Source organism: Triticum dicoccoides, chromosome 7A, assembly GCF_002162155.2.
Source record: "Triticum dicoccoides isolate Atlit2015 ecotype Zavitan chromosome 7A, WEW_v2.0, whole genome shotgun sequence".
NCBI lineage: Eukaryota > Viridiplantae > Streptophyta > Magnoliopsida > Poales > Poaceae > Triticum > Triticum dicoccoides.
Window position 1 is genome coordinate 5,043,467 of NC_041392.1, and position 15,597 is coordinate 5,059,063.

The 15,597-nt window shown below is 46.8% G+C and overlaps 1 protein-coding gene across 1 annotated transcript in view; it reads right to left on the reverse strand.

Annotated features, from left to right (window-relative positions):
- Positions 1-12,437: 12,437 nt before the first annotated feature.
- The window catches only part of LOC119332795, a 5,606-nt gene continuing 2,446 nt past the window's right edge, over positions 12,438-15,597 (reverse strand). Inside the window, exons 2-3 of the mRNA XM_037605948.1 lie at positions 12,964-13,032; positions 12,438-12,885 (exon numbers count right to left, since the gene is read on the reverse strand). Coding sequence (XP_037461845.1) covers positions 12,438-12,885; positions 12,964-13,032 — 517 coding nt within the window. The remainder of the gene's footprint in view (positions 12,886-12,963; positions 13,033-15,597) is intronic.

The window sequence follows — 15,597 nt, forward strand, 5'->3', positions numbered from 1 at the left end:
GCTAGTACTTTTTACACGATTGCCCCAAGAATCTACAGTGTGGGGTAATTGCTAATGTTTTAATTTTTCTCTTCACAATGTACCGTGCTTTAGTTCGTTTTTTTTAAGTTGTGAAGTCAGCTGACCCACAGCCAACACATAGAATCGCCACTGCACGCATCCATGGCCGACGTCGTCGAGGATCATAACATGGTGGTGGCGTCGGAGCCTGCCCAGTGGTGTAGGCGCGTGTTCATCTACATGTCGTTCGCCGCATTCATCACCGTCTCCAAATTCTTGACGGACCACATTTTTTCGTTTGTGTGTTATTTCTTAGATTCAGAGCCCCGCTTCGGTACAACACCCCCATCGGTGAAGTTGGCCCCTGCGTTCATCCTGGGGCTCCAGGCTTGGCTTCATATAGAGATGAAACAAAATTAAACTGATGTGTGTGCTACAGTACATATTTAGCTGCAAATGAGACCGATGTTCTTAATAGTTTTCACCCGTCCTTAAATACTCCCTACGTGCATGTCATGTACTTTCTCCGTTTTTAAATACTCCCTCCGTCCGGGAATAGTTATCCTCTGCTTAGTTCATTTACAATTTTGCAAAAAACCCTCCTAGCTTCAAATGTCTTGCTAACCAGACCCTGCTGCTTCTTCCTCCTTTCTCCGTCGCCGGCGCGCACCGTGGTCGCCCGCGCCACCGTCGGCACCCACCATAGGCCCGAGCGCGTGACGACAACCAGGTCCTGCGCCACCTCTGTGAACCACCGCCGCCCCTGCCCACCTGCGCCGTGTCGTCCACCTGCTCCGCCGTCCACCTGCTCCTCCGCGCCGCGCCGCACCGTCCACCTACTCCTCTGCGGTGACCACCTCGATGGGCGGCGGCTCCACTGCTGAAGGGCGCTGCTCCGCCGCCATCCTCTCCCGCCGTGATCCCTCCTGCCGCCCAGGGGTGCGTCGCTATCCCCTCCCGCCGCCCAGGGCTGCGCTGCTATCCCTCCCGCCGCCCAGGGCTGCGCTGCTATCCCCTCCCGCCGCCCAGGGCTGCGTTGCTATCCCTCCTGCGCCCCACCTTAGCAAACAATATAAGTTCTCCACTGATAGAAGCATGTGAAAATTAAGTTAGATAACTGTTGGGGAACGTTGCAGAAAACAAAATTTTTCCTACGGTTTCACCAAGATCCATCTATGAGTTCATCTAGCAACGAGTGATCGGATGCATCTACATACCTTTGTAGATCGCGAGCGGAAGCATTCAAGGAACGGGGATGAGGTAGTCGTACACGACGTGATCCAAATCACCGGAGATCCTAGCACCGAACGAACGGCACCTCCGCGTTCAACACACGTACAGTCAGCGTGACGTCTCCTCCTTCTTGATCCAGCAAGGGGGAAGGAGAGGTTGATGAAGATCCAGCAGCACGACAGCGTGGTGGTGGATGCAGGGCGTCACAGTAGCAGGGCTTCGCCTTATACTACGAGAGAGAGGTGTAGCAGGGGAGAGGGAGGCGCCAAGACTCAGGGTGCGGCTGCCCCCTCCCTCCCCCTCATATATATAGGCTCCCCTAGGGGGGGCGCCGGCCCTAGGAGATTGGATCTCCTAGGGGGGGCGGCGGCCAGGGCTGGAGTGGCCCCCAAGGCAAGGTGGGGCGCCCCCCCCACCCCTAGGGTTTCAACCCTAGGCGCATGGGGTGGGCCTAGGGGGGCGCACTAGCCCACTATGTGCCTGTGTCCGTGTTGGTTTCGTAGCCATCCCCGACAAGCAGTGGCGGAGCCAGCGTTGAACCATTGGGTTCAGATGAACCCAATGAAATTCGCTACTTACGTGCATGTCATGTACTTCCTCCGTTCTTAAATACTCCCTCCGTCCGGGAATAGTTGTCCTCTGCTTAGTTCATTTACAATTTTGCAAAAAACCCTCCTAGCTTCAAATGTCTTGCTAACCAGACCCCGCTGCTTCTTCCTCCTTTCTCTGTCGCCGGCGCGCACCGTGGTCGCCCGCGCCACCGTCGGCACCCACCATAGGCCCGAGCGCGTGACGACGGCCAGGTCCTGCGCCACCTCTGTGAACCACCGCCGCCCCTGCCCACCTGCGCCGTGCCGTCCACCTGCTCCTCCACGCCGCGCCGCACCGTCCACCTGCTCCTCTGCGGTGACCACCTCGATGGGCGGCGGCTCCACTGCCGAAGGGCGCTGCTCCGCCGCCATCCTCTCCCGCTGTGATCCCTCTTGCCGCCCAGGGGTGCGTCGCTATCACCTCCCGCCGCCCAGGGCTGCGCTGCTATCCCTCCTGCCGCCCAGGGCATGCACTGGGGCCACACAGGACCTGTGCGCGCCTGGGTCTCGAGCGCCTGGACCTGGAGCTCCATGCGGGCCTGGAACTCAAGCTGATCCTCAACCTCGAGCTTCTTCTGCTGCTCGTCTGCAAGTTGCTGCTCCTCTCCGACCACGCAGGAGTTGGGCAAGACCCCGGCCGCCGTTGCTCCACCGTCGTGCACCAAGGTGACCAGTGCATCCACCGTAGGGCCCAGCGCCGCCGCCCACCTGCTACAGAGGCGACCACCGCCGCCCACCTGGTCCTCCTCGCCGATTTCTTCTTCTTCTTCTTCGTCCAGGCGACCCGGCTCCTCCTCCCCGCCTCTGCTGCTACTGAAAGGTAGCCAGCGCCCTAAAATCAGTATCAAATTGATGTTAATTTGTTGTGTAGATCAAATTGATGTAAAATTGAGGTGAATTAGAGTAGGAGTGGATCATCCGGTCTGTAATTTGATGAGCGTGTGCTACACACACACAATATTCAGTCCGCACAAAATTGTACAGTAAACTGAGTTAGTGAACAAGCAGTGTTACTCAAAGGGTTAGACTGAAGGACTTGCAGAATTCAACAGCAAATGGAGTACCAAATTAATTACTCAAAATGTATCATATATAGAGTTGCTTCCATGTGTTTTGTTTATAAAATGTTAGCAAACAATATAAGTTCTCCACTGATAGAAGCATGTGAAAATTAAGCTAGATAACCACTATAGAAGCATGTGAAAATTTAGTTAGATAACCACTGATAGGAATAGATATTGATGCTTTGCTGAAGAAATCATGGCACACTAGAGAAAAAAGAAGAAGAAAAAAGAAATCATGCCTTGTTGAAGAAAAAAGAAATCCTGGAAACACTTAACTACTTTTAGACACTTTTAGTTAACTGTTTTGAATTGTCCATGTGACAGTATTGTTTCAGAAATCCCAGGTGAATGTATATTGTCCCAGTGACTATAGTTTCAGAAATCCCAGAAAGTTGTTGCACCCTTTACTGAAAAGGGGCAAAACTAATCATGTACTCCGAAGAAATGTTGCATTGTTGTCACAGTAATTACTTGATCAAAATAATTATGTCCTTAACTGAATGAACTTGATTTAGTTAACTGAATAAACTTGCGGCTTATATTTTCCTTGCATTTAAGTATATTCTTACAGAAACTTTGCCTACTTTTGTGTAACTCCAGTTACAAGCAGCAGGTTCTTATCAAATGGAACAACATGATCTGTAGATTGATCTGTAATGGCAGAAACTGAATAAAACAGCAGCAACAAGATCAGTAGGCATATTATCAAATGACTGAATATTATCAAATGACTGAAATAATATCTTCAATAAATACTCCCTCGCTGAGCTTGCAGCATTCGAAATGCTCGAGATGTCAATTGAATGTTAACTGAGATGTCAATTGAGATGTCGGGCAGATCATCTTACTCTAAATTGTTCTCCTGCTCTCCAATTCAAATTGTCCTCCTGCTAAATGTTATCTCAAACAATTCAGAAGACTTAATGTTGAAGAAAATGTTGTTCAAATTCTGTGCTGAAATTCACTGAAAAGAAAAAAGAAAAAGTCCGTGAGGATGAAATATCTACTGCTTGCTTTACTTCAATGTTTTAAACTTTTGTTAGCTAGCAGCTCCTGAAAAGAAAAAGGAATAGGTCTTTATTTGAATTTATTTGAGTTTATTTGGAATTCTTCTTCTTCTTCTAGTCTTACTACTACTGTCAAGATTCACAATCTATATAAAACAATTGACTGCTTCAGAACATTCAGTTAGCTTATGAACAAGGAGTACTTTTAATATCTACTTTTCCCTTTCTTGGTTTCTTTGCTTTTTGTCTAGGATTCTTCATGGTTTTCTTGTTATAATTATATGCTAACCATTCATCTCTTGTATACACTTGCTATGAGATCATACAGGAGCACACAACTATGGATTTGAACTTGATCCCGGAAGAGGAGGATGAAGCTCAACAAGAAAAACAAGCGCATCAAGGTGACGCTATTGATTTGAACTTAACCCCGGAAGAAGAGGATGAAGCTCAACAAGAAGAACAAGCTCATCAAGGTGACGCTATTGATTTGAACTTGATCCCTGAAGAAGAGGATGAAGACATTGAATTGAATTGGTTTCCTGAAGAGGAAGAAGCTCAAGAGGCACAAGAAGATGCAGAATTGGAAGAAGCTCAAGAGGCACAAGGAGATGCAGAATTGGAAGAAGCTCAAGAGGCACAAGGAGATGCAGAATTGGAAGAAGCTCAAGAGGCACAAGGAGATGCAGAATTGGAAGAAGCTCAAGAGGCACAAGGAGATGCAGAATTGGAAGAAGCTGATGCACATGGCAATCCAAGAGGGAAGGACTTGACAAACAAGGAGAGACATGGTGTTTACTTTGCTCTGCGAGTAATCGAGCTTAGAGATGGACAGGTTCACGTGTATGATAAGGTGCTCATTGCGACGATGCTGAATGTTCACCTGCGAACAGTTACAAGAATATGGAATCTAGCCAAACGACAACTTGCAGCAGGCCAAGAAGTTGATGTTTCAAGCAAGAAGAACAAAAGTGGTAGGAAGAGAAAAGAACTAGATCTATCGAGAACAGCCACAATCCCTTTGAACAAAAGAAGAAGAATATGTTCTCTAGCAAGGAGTTTAGGTGTGCCCCGATCAACCCTACATGGCAGATTTCAATTGCAAGAGCTGAAACGCATCACAAGCACCATCAAACCCACCCTCAAGCCACATAACAAGATAGCGAGACTAAAGTTCTTCCTATCCATGATGGATGAAAGATGGATATCAAGTCCTTGGCCCAGTTTCAAGCCAATGACAAATATGGTCCACATCGATGAGAAATGGTATGACATGACACGAGTGAAGAGTGGCTATTACGTACTGCCTGGAGAAGAAGAACCAAATCGAACTGTGCACAATACTCATAGCATTGGGAAGGTAATGTTCCTAACAGCTGTGGCCAAACCTCGCTACAATGAAGATGGAGAGATGACATTTGATGGAAAACTTGGCATTTGGCCGTTCGTGGTAGAGACCGAGGCACAACAAACAAGCCAAAACGGAGATAGGGGGACAATAGTGTTGAGGCCGGTCAGAGTTACTAGACCTGTGTGCAGAGATTAACTGATCAATAAATTAATCCCTGCCATTCAAGACAAATGGCCTGACGGTGACGAGAACACAACGATCTTCATTCAACAAGATAATGCAACACCGCATGTCCTCCATAATGATGCTGGTTTTGCAGAAGCCGTGGCACAGACAGATCTGGATATTCGACTATTGCAACAACCACCAAGCAGTCCTGAGCTGAATGTGTTAGATCTTTGTTTCCACTGCTCCCTCCAATCCCTAACCGACTGCAGAGCGCCTATGAATATACAGGAACTGGTACAGGGTGTAGAGGAGGTTTGAGAACTACGATCCCCAAAAGCTGTTCAAAAGCTTTATGACGTTGCAAGCAGTCATGGTGGAAGTGATGAAAGATCAAGGAGGAAACAACTACAAGATGCCGCATCTGCATAAGGAACGTCTACAGAATGCTGGAGTGGAAATAACCGGTGTATACTGCAGTCCTGAGCTAATTACTGACACCAAATCCATTATAGAACAAGGAAATGAGTAGATAGAGAAAGCTCAAAAAGAAAGGGAAGGGAAAAGGAAAAGGAATAGGAAAAGAAAGGATAGGAGTATGTCATGTGTATGTCTTGTGTATGTCATGTGTCATGTGTATGTCTTGTGTATATGTGTATGTCTTGTGTATGTCATGTGTCTTGTGTATGTCATGTGTCATGTGTATTCATTTTTTTGGAACAATATTCATTTTTGATTTGAACTTGCAAAAACAGGCAACTGTTGTTTTGAACTCTTAACTACAGTAAGATCTTAGACTCACTCCTTACTAAAATATCCTCTCCCTCCTTGCTGCCTTTTTCCTTTTCTTGTGCATCCATTCAGTGTTCTACAGGTCATGTTGAGCAGCACATGCTGCAACAGAGGGCCGAAGACCAAACCTTGAATTACAGAATGTTTTAACAGAACTTTAGATGTTCTACAGGTCATGTACGACTCCCAGGTTCTAACAAAAAAAATTAGACAACTCCTAGGAGTACATGACCTGAATTTAAAGGACCATAGAAATCCCAGAAACAGTTAACTGTTACAGACAGTTTCAGTTTACTGTTTTTCAGGTCATGCATGTGGCTCAAACTATAGAGAGAAAATCATTTTTGAGTTGAACGAATACTGCCATTAGTTGTCCCAATTTGCTCCATGTTCTAAATCACAAGAATACTGGCGTTAGTTGGCCCAATCAACAGCAACACTCCACACTGTATCAGTACTCCACACATACAGATTGCATTCAGTAAGCAAATTTGTGACTAAATTCAAGCTGACCAGTCACTACTTCACAGATTAGAACAAGCAAAAAAAAGACATGACAATTTTAATCAAGGACCAAGTCTTAGACCATTGATAACAAAACAAAGTACTTAAAGAAAAACAAGAATATGAGAAAATTAGTTCTGATAATAGCCTCTTCAACTCAGATGCTTGCAGTCTAGAACATCAAGAATGGTGCTAGTAAATTCAGTTCTGCAGGTGGGAATTTGTATAGTAATGGCAAGATGCAAAATGGTGCTAGTAAATTCAGTTCTGTGAAAAACAAGAATGATGCTTACTGTAGTTTTGCAAATTTTGAAAACATACACTCATGTTTCAGTTGACAGTAACAATTTTGCAAGCAGTAACTTGGAAAAAATCCTACTGCAGTTTACTGTTGATCAAGAAAATTCAGACTAATGCTGACCTTTATCTTGATTGAATCGTCCATGGAGGGCTTGACCTTGAGTTGTTGCTCCACGGCTGCCCATCATCCTCACTCCTCCTTGATCTTGATAAAGGAAATGCTACCACATGTCCACACAAATTCAGTATCCACATGTCCACAAATTCAGTGTTAACATGTCCACATGACGGCATCGGGATGATTGATAAAGAAATGCATAACACTACATTAACACCATATTTGTGCAGATGTTCTTATTTGTGTGCTATGTAGTCCATAGTTAAAAACTGTGAAAATTCATTTATGAAGATGTTCTCAGTACTGTACTGCTCCATGATACTCCATGGAGCATTCGTGGTCTGTAACTTAAACTGAGACACAAAGATTTGATTGAATACTCCACTGTTTTCAGTGAGCAGTGCAGTTTTGACAGTACTCCAGTATTCAACTCTTTGCAAATTGAATTTAAACATTGTTTGCAAACTGAATTTCAACACAAGGGGGATGCTTTGCAAACTGAAGTTCAACATTCTTCTCCCCATCAATTCAATTACATGCAATGGGGAGCATAAAGATCAGTGTTTTAGATCTTTAAACCTTACCTGTACTGCACTCGGTTGCCAAGCAAATGGGGATCTGTTCTTTCTCTTGATAATCAAATTGCGCCCGTGCAACGCAAGCAAGCAGCGCATCGCAGGGAGTGAGAGGTAGTGAGAGGGGGGCACTGACGAACCTTGGGGCCCATGGTGACCTTGACGGCGTCCGTGAGGTCGTTAACGCACCGCGGCATGGTGGCATGCGCGCCTACGCCGAAGGTGACCTCCTTCGCCGCATGCTCGCGTGCCCACTGCTCTACTCGCCTGCGCCGCCACCGCGGGCGAGCTGCCGCCGCAGCGCCGAGGAGGAGGGCCTGGAAATGGCCGCCGCCGAGCAGATCGAAAGAAAAAATCAGTCTTCTCCTCGTCGGGGATCACCAAGGGGAACAAGGAGGGGAACAAGGAGAGGGAAGCTGCGGGGGAGGCGTGGGGTGGGGGAGGCGTGGGTCGGGAGAGCTCCGGCGATGCGGGGAGCTGCGGGGGAGCGGACCTCCGGCGCGACATAGGAGCGGGGAAGACGCGGGAGCTGCGGGTTTGAAGATTTCAACTACATAAGAAGCAAAATGAATGAATGTATACTCTAATGGGCCAATAGCTCCTGTGCGACGTTTTTGATGTGAATTTGCTTGAGTGCGACGTTGTTCGAGTGAATGGCTGTGATGCGACACACTTGAGCGTGTAAATAGCTCCAATGCGACATGGCTCTGTTTAACCGTGAAATGAAAAACACGAGGGTTAGCGATTTGAGTTATGACACGCGGGACCCACCAGTTACTCGCATGCGGGTGGGACCCACAACTTATCCACACAAGCATGCCCGTGCTCATCAGCGTGCCCCGACCCGAGCCAGCCCGCCCCCCTCCATTGCTTACCCTGCCCCTTTCCTTTCCCACCTTCTTCTTCCTCTACTCCGGCAACGAAGCGCGCCGCCGGCGAGTGATGTCTAGCTCGACTTCAGCCACCTGCCAACCATGGATGCAGTATGGTCCACTGCCATTGACAAGATGCCCCGATTGCCCACGCATGGAGCCTCTCAAGCGTTTGACTTGTGTGAGGGAAGAAAATGGCAACCGTGGGCGCGAGTTTGTGAAATGTTTGAGCAAGCCACAGCCGGGGCAGGTTAGATCTGTGTTCTTGACCAATTCTATGGTCTAATTTCTCCCGATTTCTTTCTTTTTCCCTCGAATTAGGGCGGTGGATCTGGGTGGTGGATCTAGGATTCATGCGCCGCCGGCCCCCTGTTTTCAGGTTCTGAAGAAATGTGGGCATTTTGAGTGGCTCGATGAATATGTTGAAAGGTTGAAATTGGAGGGATCAACCCCAACCCAAGAGCTCAATTTTGGGGGGCGGCTTGCCGTGGAACAAGCCCCCAATTTGGCGGACAGAGCCGATCCGATGATGCACAGTGCAGAACTGAAGTGTGAATTGAAGAAAATTGGCAAGCAACTAAAGCATCTGATCGATTTGAAGCAACAAGCAAATATGATGGCGGGAGCATTTTATGGTTGTGTCATTGCTATGGGTTTATTTTACTTGATGTTCATCAATCGCTAGAATTTGTTATAGTTTCAGTTAGTTAGTCAGCTAGTTTCAGGGGTGCCCAGTAGTTTGAGTTAGCCAGGGATCATTTGTTAGATGAACTTGAATTCGTGTGAAGCAAAACTTGCTTGAATTATTGTAATGATATTCTCAGGGGCCATATTCAGTGTTGATGCTCTGTTTCCTCTGTTTTTGTTCTTCAGTTAACAGAGTACACACCCAAATTCAGTTTCTAGTAAAAAAAACAAAACTGGGCTGCCGAATAGATGTTGGGCCGTGAGAAAATGGACCCTGAGAAAATAACCATGCCCAAAATAGAGACCAGCCCGCCCGCGTAGGGGCACCAGCCCACCCGCGTAGCGGCACCAGCCCACCTCTAACTTCGGCAAATAAAATGTTACTTATTTTTACTTTGGCCTTTTTCTTGCACTAAATTTTGTGATGGATCATTTTTTGATGCAATAAAACCAAATGTTAATTGTTTTTATGCATGTCTACGGTTCCATGAACTAAATGAGTTGCATGAAGTAAATTAGTTTGCATTTCCTAGTGGCATGTCCATAGTGGGTTTGCATGGGGCTCCTAGTTGCATGTCCATGGTTTGGCCAATATTTTGAAGATGGTGTGTGTGTGGTGAGATTGAGGTGTAGCAACCCGGGCTCGTAGCAACCCATAGCAATACACAAATAATAAGCAAGAACAACCCATAGCAATCTTCAAATAATAGCACGAAACACACAATATATATAGTAGCATAACTATTGCAACCCATAGTTCCACGATAACCTTACAACTCCATGATAGCCTTACAACTTAAAATACTAATACAACTTAAAAAAACTAATACGATAAGCTAGATAGATCGGGGGGCACCAAACGCGGGTTCTTCTTCGGGCTCTTCTTCTCCTTCTCCCGGGGAACAACGCCACCTCGCTCCTCCGGGCGCCGTCCTTCACTCCTCCCCGTTGTTGATGGGGTACGGGAGCGTGTGCATAACGCCGTTGTTGGGGAAGATGCTCTGGAAGTCGGTGAAGATATTGTAGGTGGTGAAAGCTATGAACTCACAACCAACCCAATACGCTCGACCGAGGAGATGGAAAGCATCGAAAGGGTTAGTGAACGTGGCGAGGAGCCCAACCACAACGCCGTTGTGGTTGACCTCCTCAACATGGTACATCCGAGGAGAGCCGCGGGGGAGGTGGCGGAAGCCGGCCGCAAGGAAGAACTCCGTTAACTCCCTTGCGCCCCTCCATCTCGAGATCGCCCAAACCCTAAGGGTTCTCTCTACATACACTCCGGCCGGGTAGAGCCTTTCCGGCACGGTTGGGGGGAAGCGGTAGGTGGGGGCGATGTACTGCATGGTGGCGGGGTGGCTCGAGTGCTCGGTCGGGTTTGATGGAGAAGAATGAAGAAGAAGGGCAGAGGAGGCAGAGGATGGGGTATGATGGATGAGGAGGGAGAGGACGATAGTGCCCGGCTTAAATAGCCCAAGTGCGACGTCGTTTCACCCCGTCGAAACCCTAGAATTAATGGGCGGGCGGCGTTTGGTGGCGCCCCATGAAAGCATGTACACGAGCGTGGCCGTGGGAAACGGACTGCTACGCTTCTGTGCCACCGGTCGTGGGTCAAGGGGGACGGGCTCACGCACGCGTCTGTGCCGTCGTGGGTCAAGGGGACACGCCTTCCCCGGGTTCTCTGCGTGTGCCGCCCGTGCATGCATGCCATTAATGGGCCTGGCTAGAGGGCAAGGTTCGGTCGATGGGAGACGTGACAATAATGTACGCCTTCTTTTGCCCATCTTGTAACGGGCAGCACGCCATTTGAACTGCATCGATACCCACATCGATACGGGCCCCATCGATACCATGCCAGTATTGCATCGTCAAAGAGGAGCACGCCATGCACAGCGTGCACACCACGCCATGCAGCGTTGGCTTTTTGGTTGTCTTCATCGGGCTGCTGCATTGTGGCCGGGTGCATGCTTTGATGCGACGCTGCATCGGTTCTAATGGTAGGCATGCGACAGGTTACTGCGTTGATAGGGGTGGCGGAGCAGGGCTACGTCGAGGCATGCATGCAACGCACGGGCGCAGTCCAGCGGGTGGGCATGCATGCTGCGGGTAGGCACGGGCACGCATGCAACGATGGAAAGGGCACTCCGTAGGCTTGGTCCATGCACCGCGTCAACTCTTGCCGTTGGATTCAAATGAACGGTCCTGATGCTCCAACGAGAGAGGCTGATCCAAACCCCGCCGCGTCAACCAATCAGCGCGTCTCATGCGGATCGCTGCACACTGTAGCTAACCCTAGCGCCTGATCTCAACCGTCCACGCACAACGATCGACGACCAGGTAGTGTGCGGGGTTTTGAGGGGTTTTGAGAGGGGTTTTGAGGGGTTTTGAGAGGTTTTGACTGATTAGGGTTGAGCATAACTAATTCAAAAAAATCAAAAAAATATAAAACTTGCGCACATAGTCTTATTATGTCGTATAGTAACGAGAAAAAAAAATATAAATATGGTTTACATACATTTTTACGAAAAATCCTTCACAAAATTGTTATTCCTCAAACAATGTAGTATGGAGTTGAAGGAAGAGAGTAGTGGGCACCCGAGAGTAGGTGGAGTTTTGAAAATGAAAAGTGTGAAAACCTCACCAAAACTTCATTTTGGATTGACTAAGAAAGATCTGAACTTACTTTTCTCATTTTCATGTTTTAAACTTGTTTTATATATAATTTTCTATTAAACCTTGTTTTTTCAAAAAGAAAAGAAAAAATAGAAAATTAATTCAATAAATAGTGAGACTTTAGATTTACACTATATAGGTAGAATAGATGTGTAGAAAAATTATTTGGCTGGTTTAGACAAGGTGCCAAAAAAACATGCTTAAATATGAGGCCGTTTACCCTACCTTTGGAGGTCATTTGAAACACACTTTTCATGACTATGAGTTCAACTTACCAAAAGGGCTCGGAATGATCAGCAAGCAAACATATTTCAGTTGAGGTACTTTAGATAGCACTAAAACATCAATAGCCCAAATTTAAATTTAAATTTGAATTTTATTTGGCTGGTTTAGACGGGCGGTTTAGACAAACAAGTTCGAATAGAAATATGGGGATACATAGTGACTACCAGTACGCACCAAGTTACAAATATTATTACATGTCCCAAATTTTCAAACTATTCTCTGTTCTACTTCTTCCTACCACGTTGTGTGCCCTTCTTCGCCTTAGCCCTTCTTATTTTTGGTTCTACTACACACACAAGTTCACTGATCATCTTGGTTTTCTTCACTGGTCTTTTCAACACCTCGCCAATACCCTCGTGATCAGTGTCTTCAGTCTCAATGTTGACAACAGTTTCAGTTTCTTTGGTGTGTACCTCAACATGGGTTTCTTCAGTCTGAACCTCGACACGCTCAGGTTCAGTTTCTTCAGTCTGAACCTCGACACGCTCAAATTCAGTTTCTTCGGTGTGCACCTCCACATCAGTTTCTTCAGTCTGAATGTTGACTGCAGCAGGATTTTCTTCAGTCTGCTCAGGCTCAGGCACACTTCTCTTCTTTCTACCGCCCTTGACTCTTGCTTTTTTGGTTGGCCAACACTGTTCAACAACAAGGGGCTGACTTGCTCGCTTCCTCCTGTGCAGAAAATGTTATAGATATACTAATTGGGAAAAAGCACCAAATCAAAACACAGACAAATAAACAAGAACATACTTTGGCTTATCAGGAGTGTAACGGCATTTGATAGATCCCACTCTGTGCCCAAGTTCGTGGCACAACTTGCTGTTGGGTTTCGTAGTAATTTCAAAAAAATTTCCTACGCGCACACAGGATCATGTGATGCATAGCAACGAGAGGAGAGTGTTGTCTACGTACCCAACGCAGACCGACTGCGGAAGCAATGACACGACGTAGAGGAAGTAGTCGTACGTCTTCACGATCCAACCGATCAAGCACCGAAACTACGGCACCTCCGAGTTCGAGCACACGTTCAGCTCGATGACGATCCCCGGACTCCGATCCAGCAAAGTGTCGGGGAAGAGTTTCGTCAGCACGACAGCGTGGTGACGATCTTGATGAACTACAGCAGCAGGGCTTCGCCTAAACTCCGCTACAGTATTATCGAGGAATATGGTGGCAGGGGGCACCGCACACGGCTAAGGAATCGATCACGTGGATCAACTTGTGTCAACTTGTGTGTTTAGAGGTGCCCCTGCCTCCGTATATAAAGGAGCCAAGGGGGGAGGAGGCGCCGGCCAGGAGGAGGTGGCGCAGGAGGAGTCCTACTCCTACCGGGAGTAGGACTCCCCTCCAATCCTATTCCAACTAGGATTCCCAAGGGGGAAAGAGGGAGAGGGGTGGCCGGCCACCTCTCCTAGTCCTAATAGGACTAGGGGAAGGGGGGAGGCGCGCAGCCCCCTTGGGCTGCCCCTTTCTCCTTTCCACTAAGGCCCATGATGGCCCATATGGCTCCCGGGGGGTTCCGGTAACCTCCCGGTAACCCGGTAAAATCCCGATTTCACCCGGAACACTTCCGATGTCCAAACATAGACTTCCAATATATCAATCTTTATGTCTCGACCATTTCGAGACTCCTCGTCATGTCCGTGATCACATCCGGGACTCCGAACAACCTTCGGTACATCAAAATGCATAAACTCATATTATAACTGTCATCGTAACCTTAAGCGTGCGGACCCTACGGGTTCGAGAACAATGTAGACATGACCGAGACACGTCTCCGGTCAATAACCAATAGCGGGACCTGGATGCCCATATTGGCTCCTACATATTCTACGAAGATCTTTATCGGTCAGACCGCATAACAACATACGTTGTTCCCTTTGTCATCGGTATGTTACTTGCCCGAGATTCGATCATCGGTATCTAATACCTAGTTCAATCTCGTTACTGGCAAGTCTCTTTACTCGTTCCATAATACATCATCTCACAACTAACATATTAGTTGTAATGCTTGCAAGGCTTATGTGATGTGTATTACCGAGAGGGCCCAGAGATACCTCTCCGACAATCGGAGTGACAAATCCTAATCTCGAAATACGCCAACCCAACATCGACCATTGGAGACACCTGTAGTACTCCTTTATAATCACCCAGTTACGTTGTGACGTTTGGTAGTACCCAAAGTGTTCCTCTGGTAAACGGGAGTTGCATAATCTCATAGTCATAGGAACATGTATAAGTCATGAAGAAAGCAATAGCAACATACTAAACGATCGGGTGCTAAGCTAATGGAATGGGTCATGTCAATCAGATCATTCTACTAATGATGTGACCTCGTTAATCAAATAACAACTCATTGTTCATGGTTAGGAAACTTAACCATCTTTGATTAACGAGCTAGTCAAGTAGAGGCATACTAGTGACACTCTGTTTGTCTATGTATTCACACATGTATTATGTTTCCGGTAAATACAATTCTAGCATGAATAATAAACATTTATCATGATTATAAGGAAATAAATAATAACTTTATTATTGCCTCTAGGGCATATTTCCTTCAGTCTCCCACTTGCACTAGAGTCAATAATCTAGATTACACTGTAATGAATCTTACACCCATGGAGCTTTGGTGCTGATCATGTTTTGCTCGTGGAAGAGGCTTAGTCAACGGGTCTGTAACATTCAGATCCGTATGTATCTTGCAAATCTCTATGTCTCCCACCTGGACTAGATCCCGGATGGAGTTGAAGCGTCTCTTGATGTGTTTGGTCCTTTTGTGAAATCTGGATTCCTTTGCCAAGGCAATTGCACCAGTATTGTCACAAAAGATTTTCATTGGACCCGATGCACTAGGTATGACACCTAGATCGGATATGAACTCCTTCATCCAGACTCCTTCATTTGCTGCTTCCGAAGCAGCTATGTATTCCGCTTCACATGTAGATCCCGCTACAACGCTTTGTTTGGAACTGCACCAACTGACAGCTCCACCGTTTAATGTAAACACGTATCCGGTTTGCGATTTAGAATCGTCCGGATCAGTGTCAAAGCTTGCATCAACGTAACCTTTTACGATGAGCTCTTTGTCACTTCCATATACGAGAAACATATCCTTAGTCCTTTTCAGGTATTTCAGGATGTTCTTGACCGCTGTCCAGTGATCCATTCCTGGATTACTTTGGTACCTCCCTGCTAAACTTATAGCAAGGCACACATCAGGTCTGGTACACAGCATTGCATACATGATAGAGCCTATGGCTGATGCATAGGGAACATCTTTCATATTCTCTCTATCTTCTGCAGTGGTCGGGCATTGAGTCTTACTCAATTTCACACCTTGTAACACAGGCAAGAACCCTTTCTTTGCTTGATCCATTTTGAATT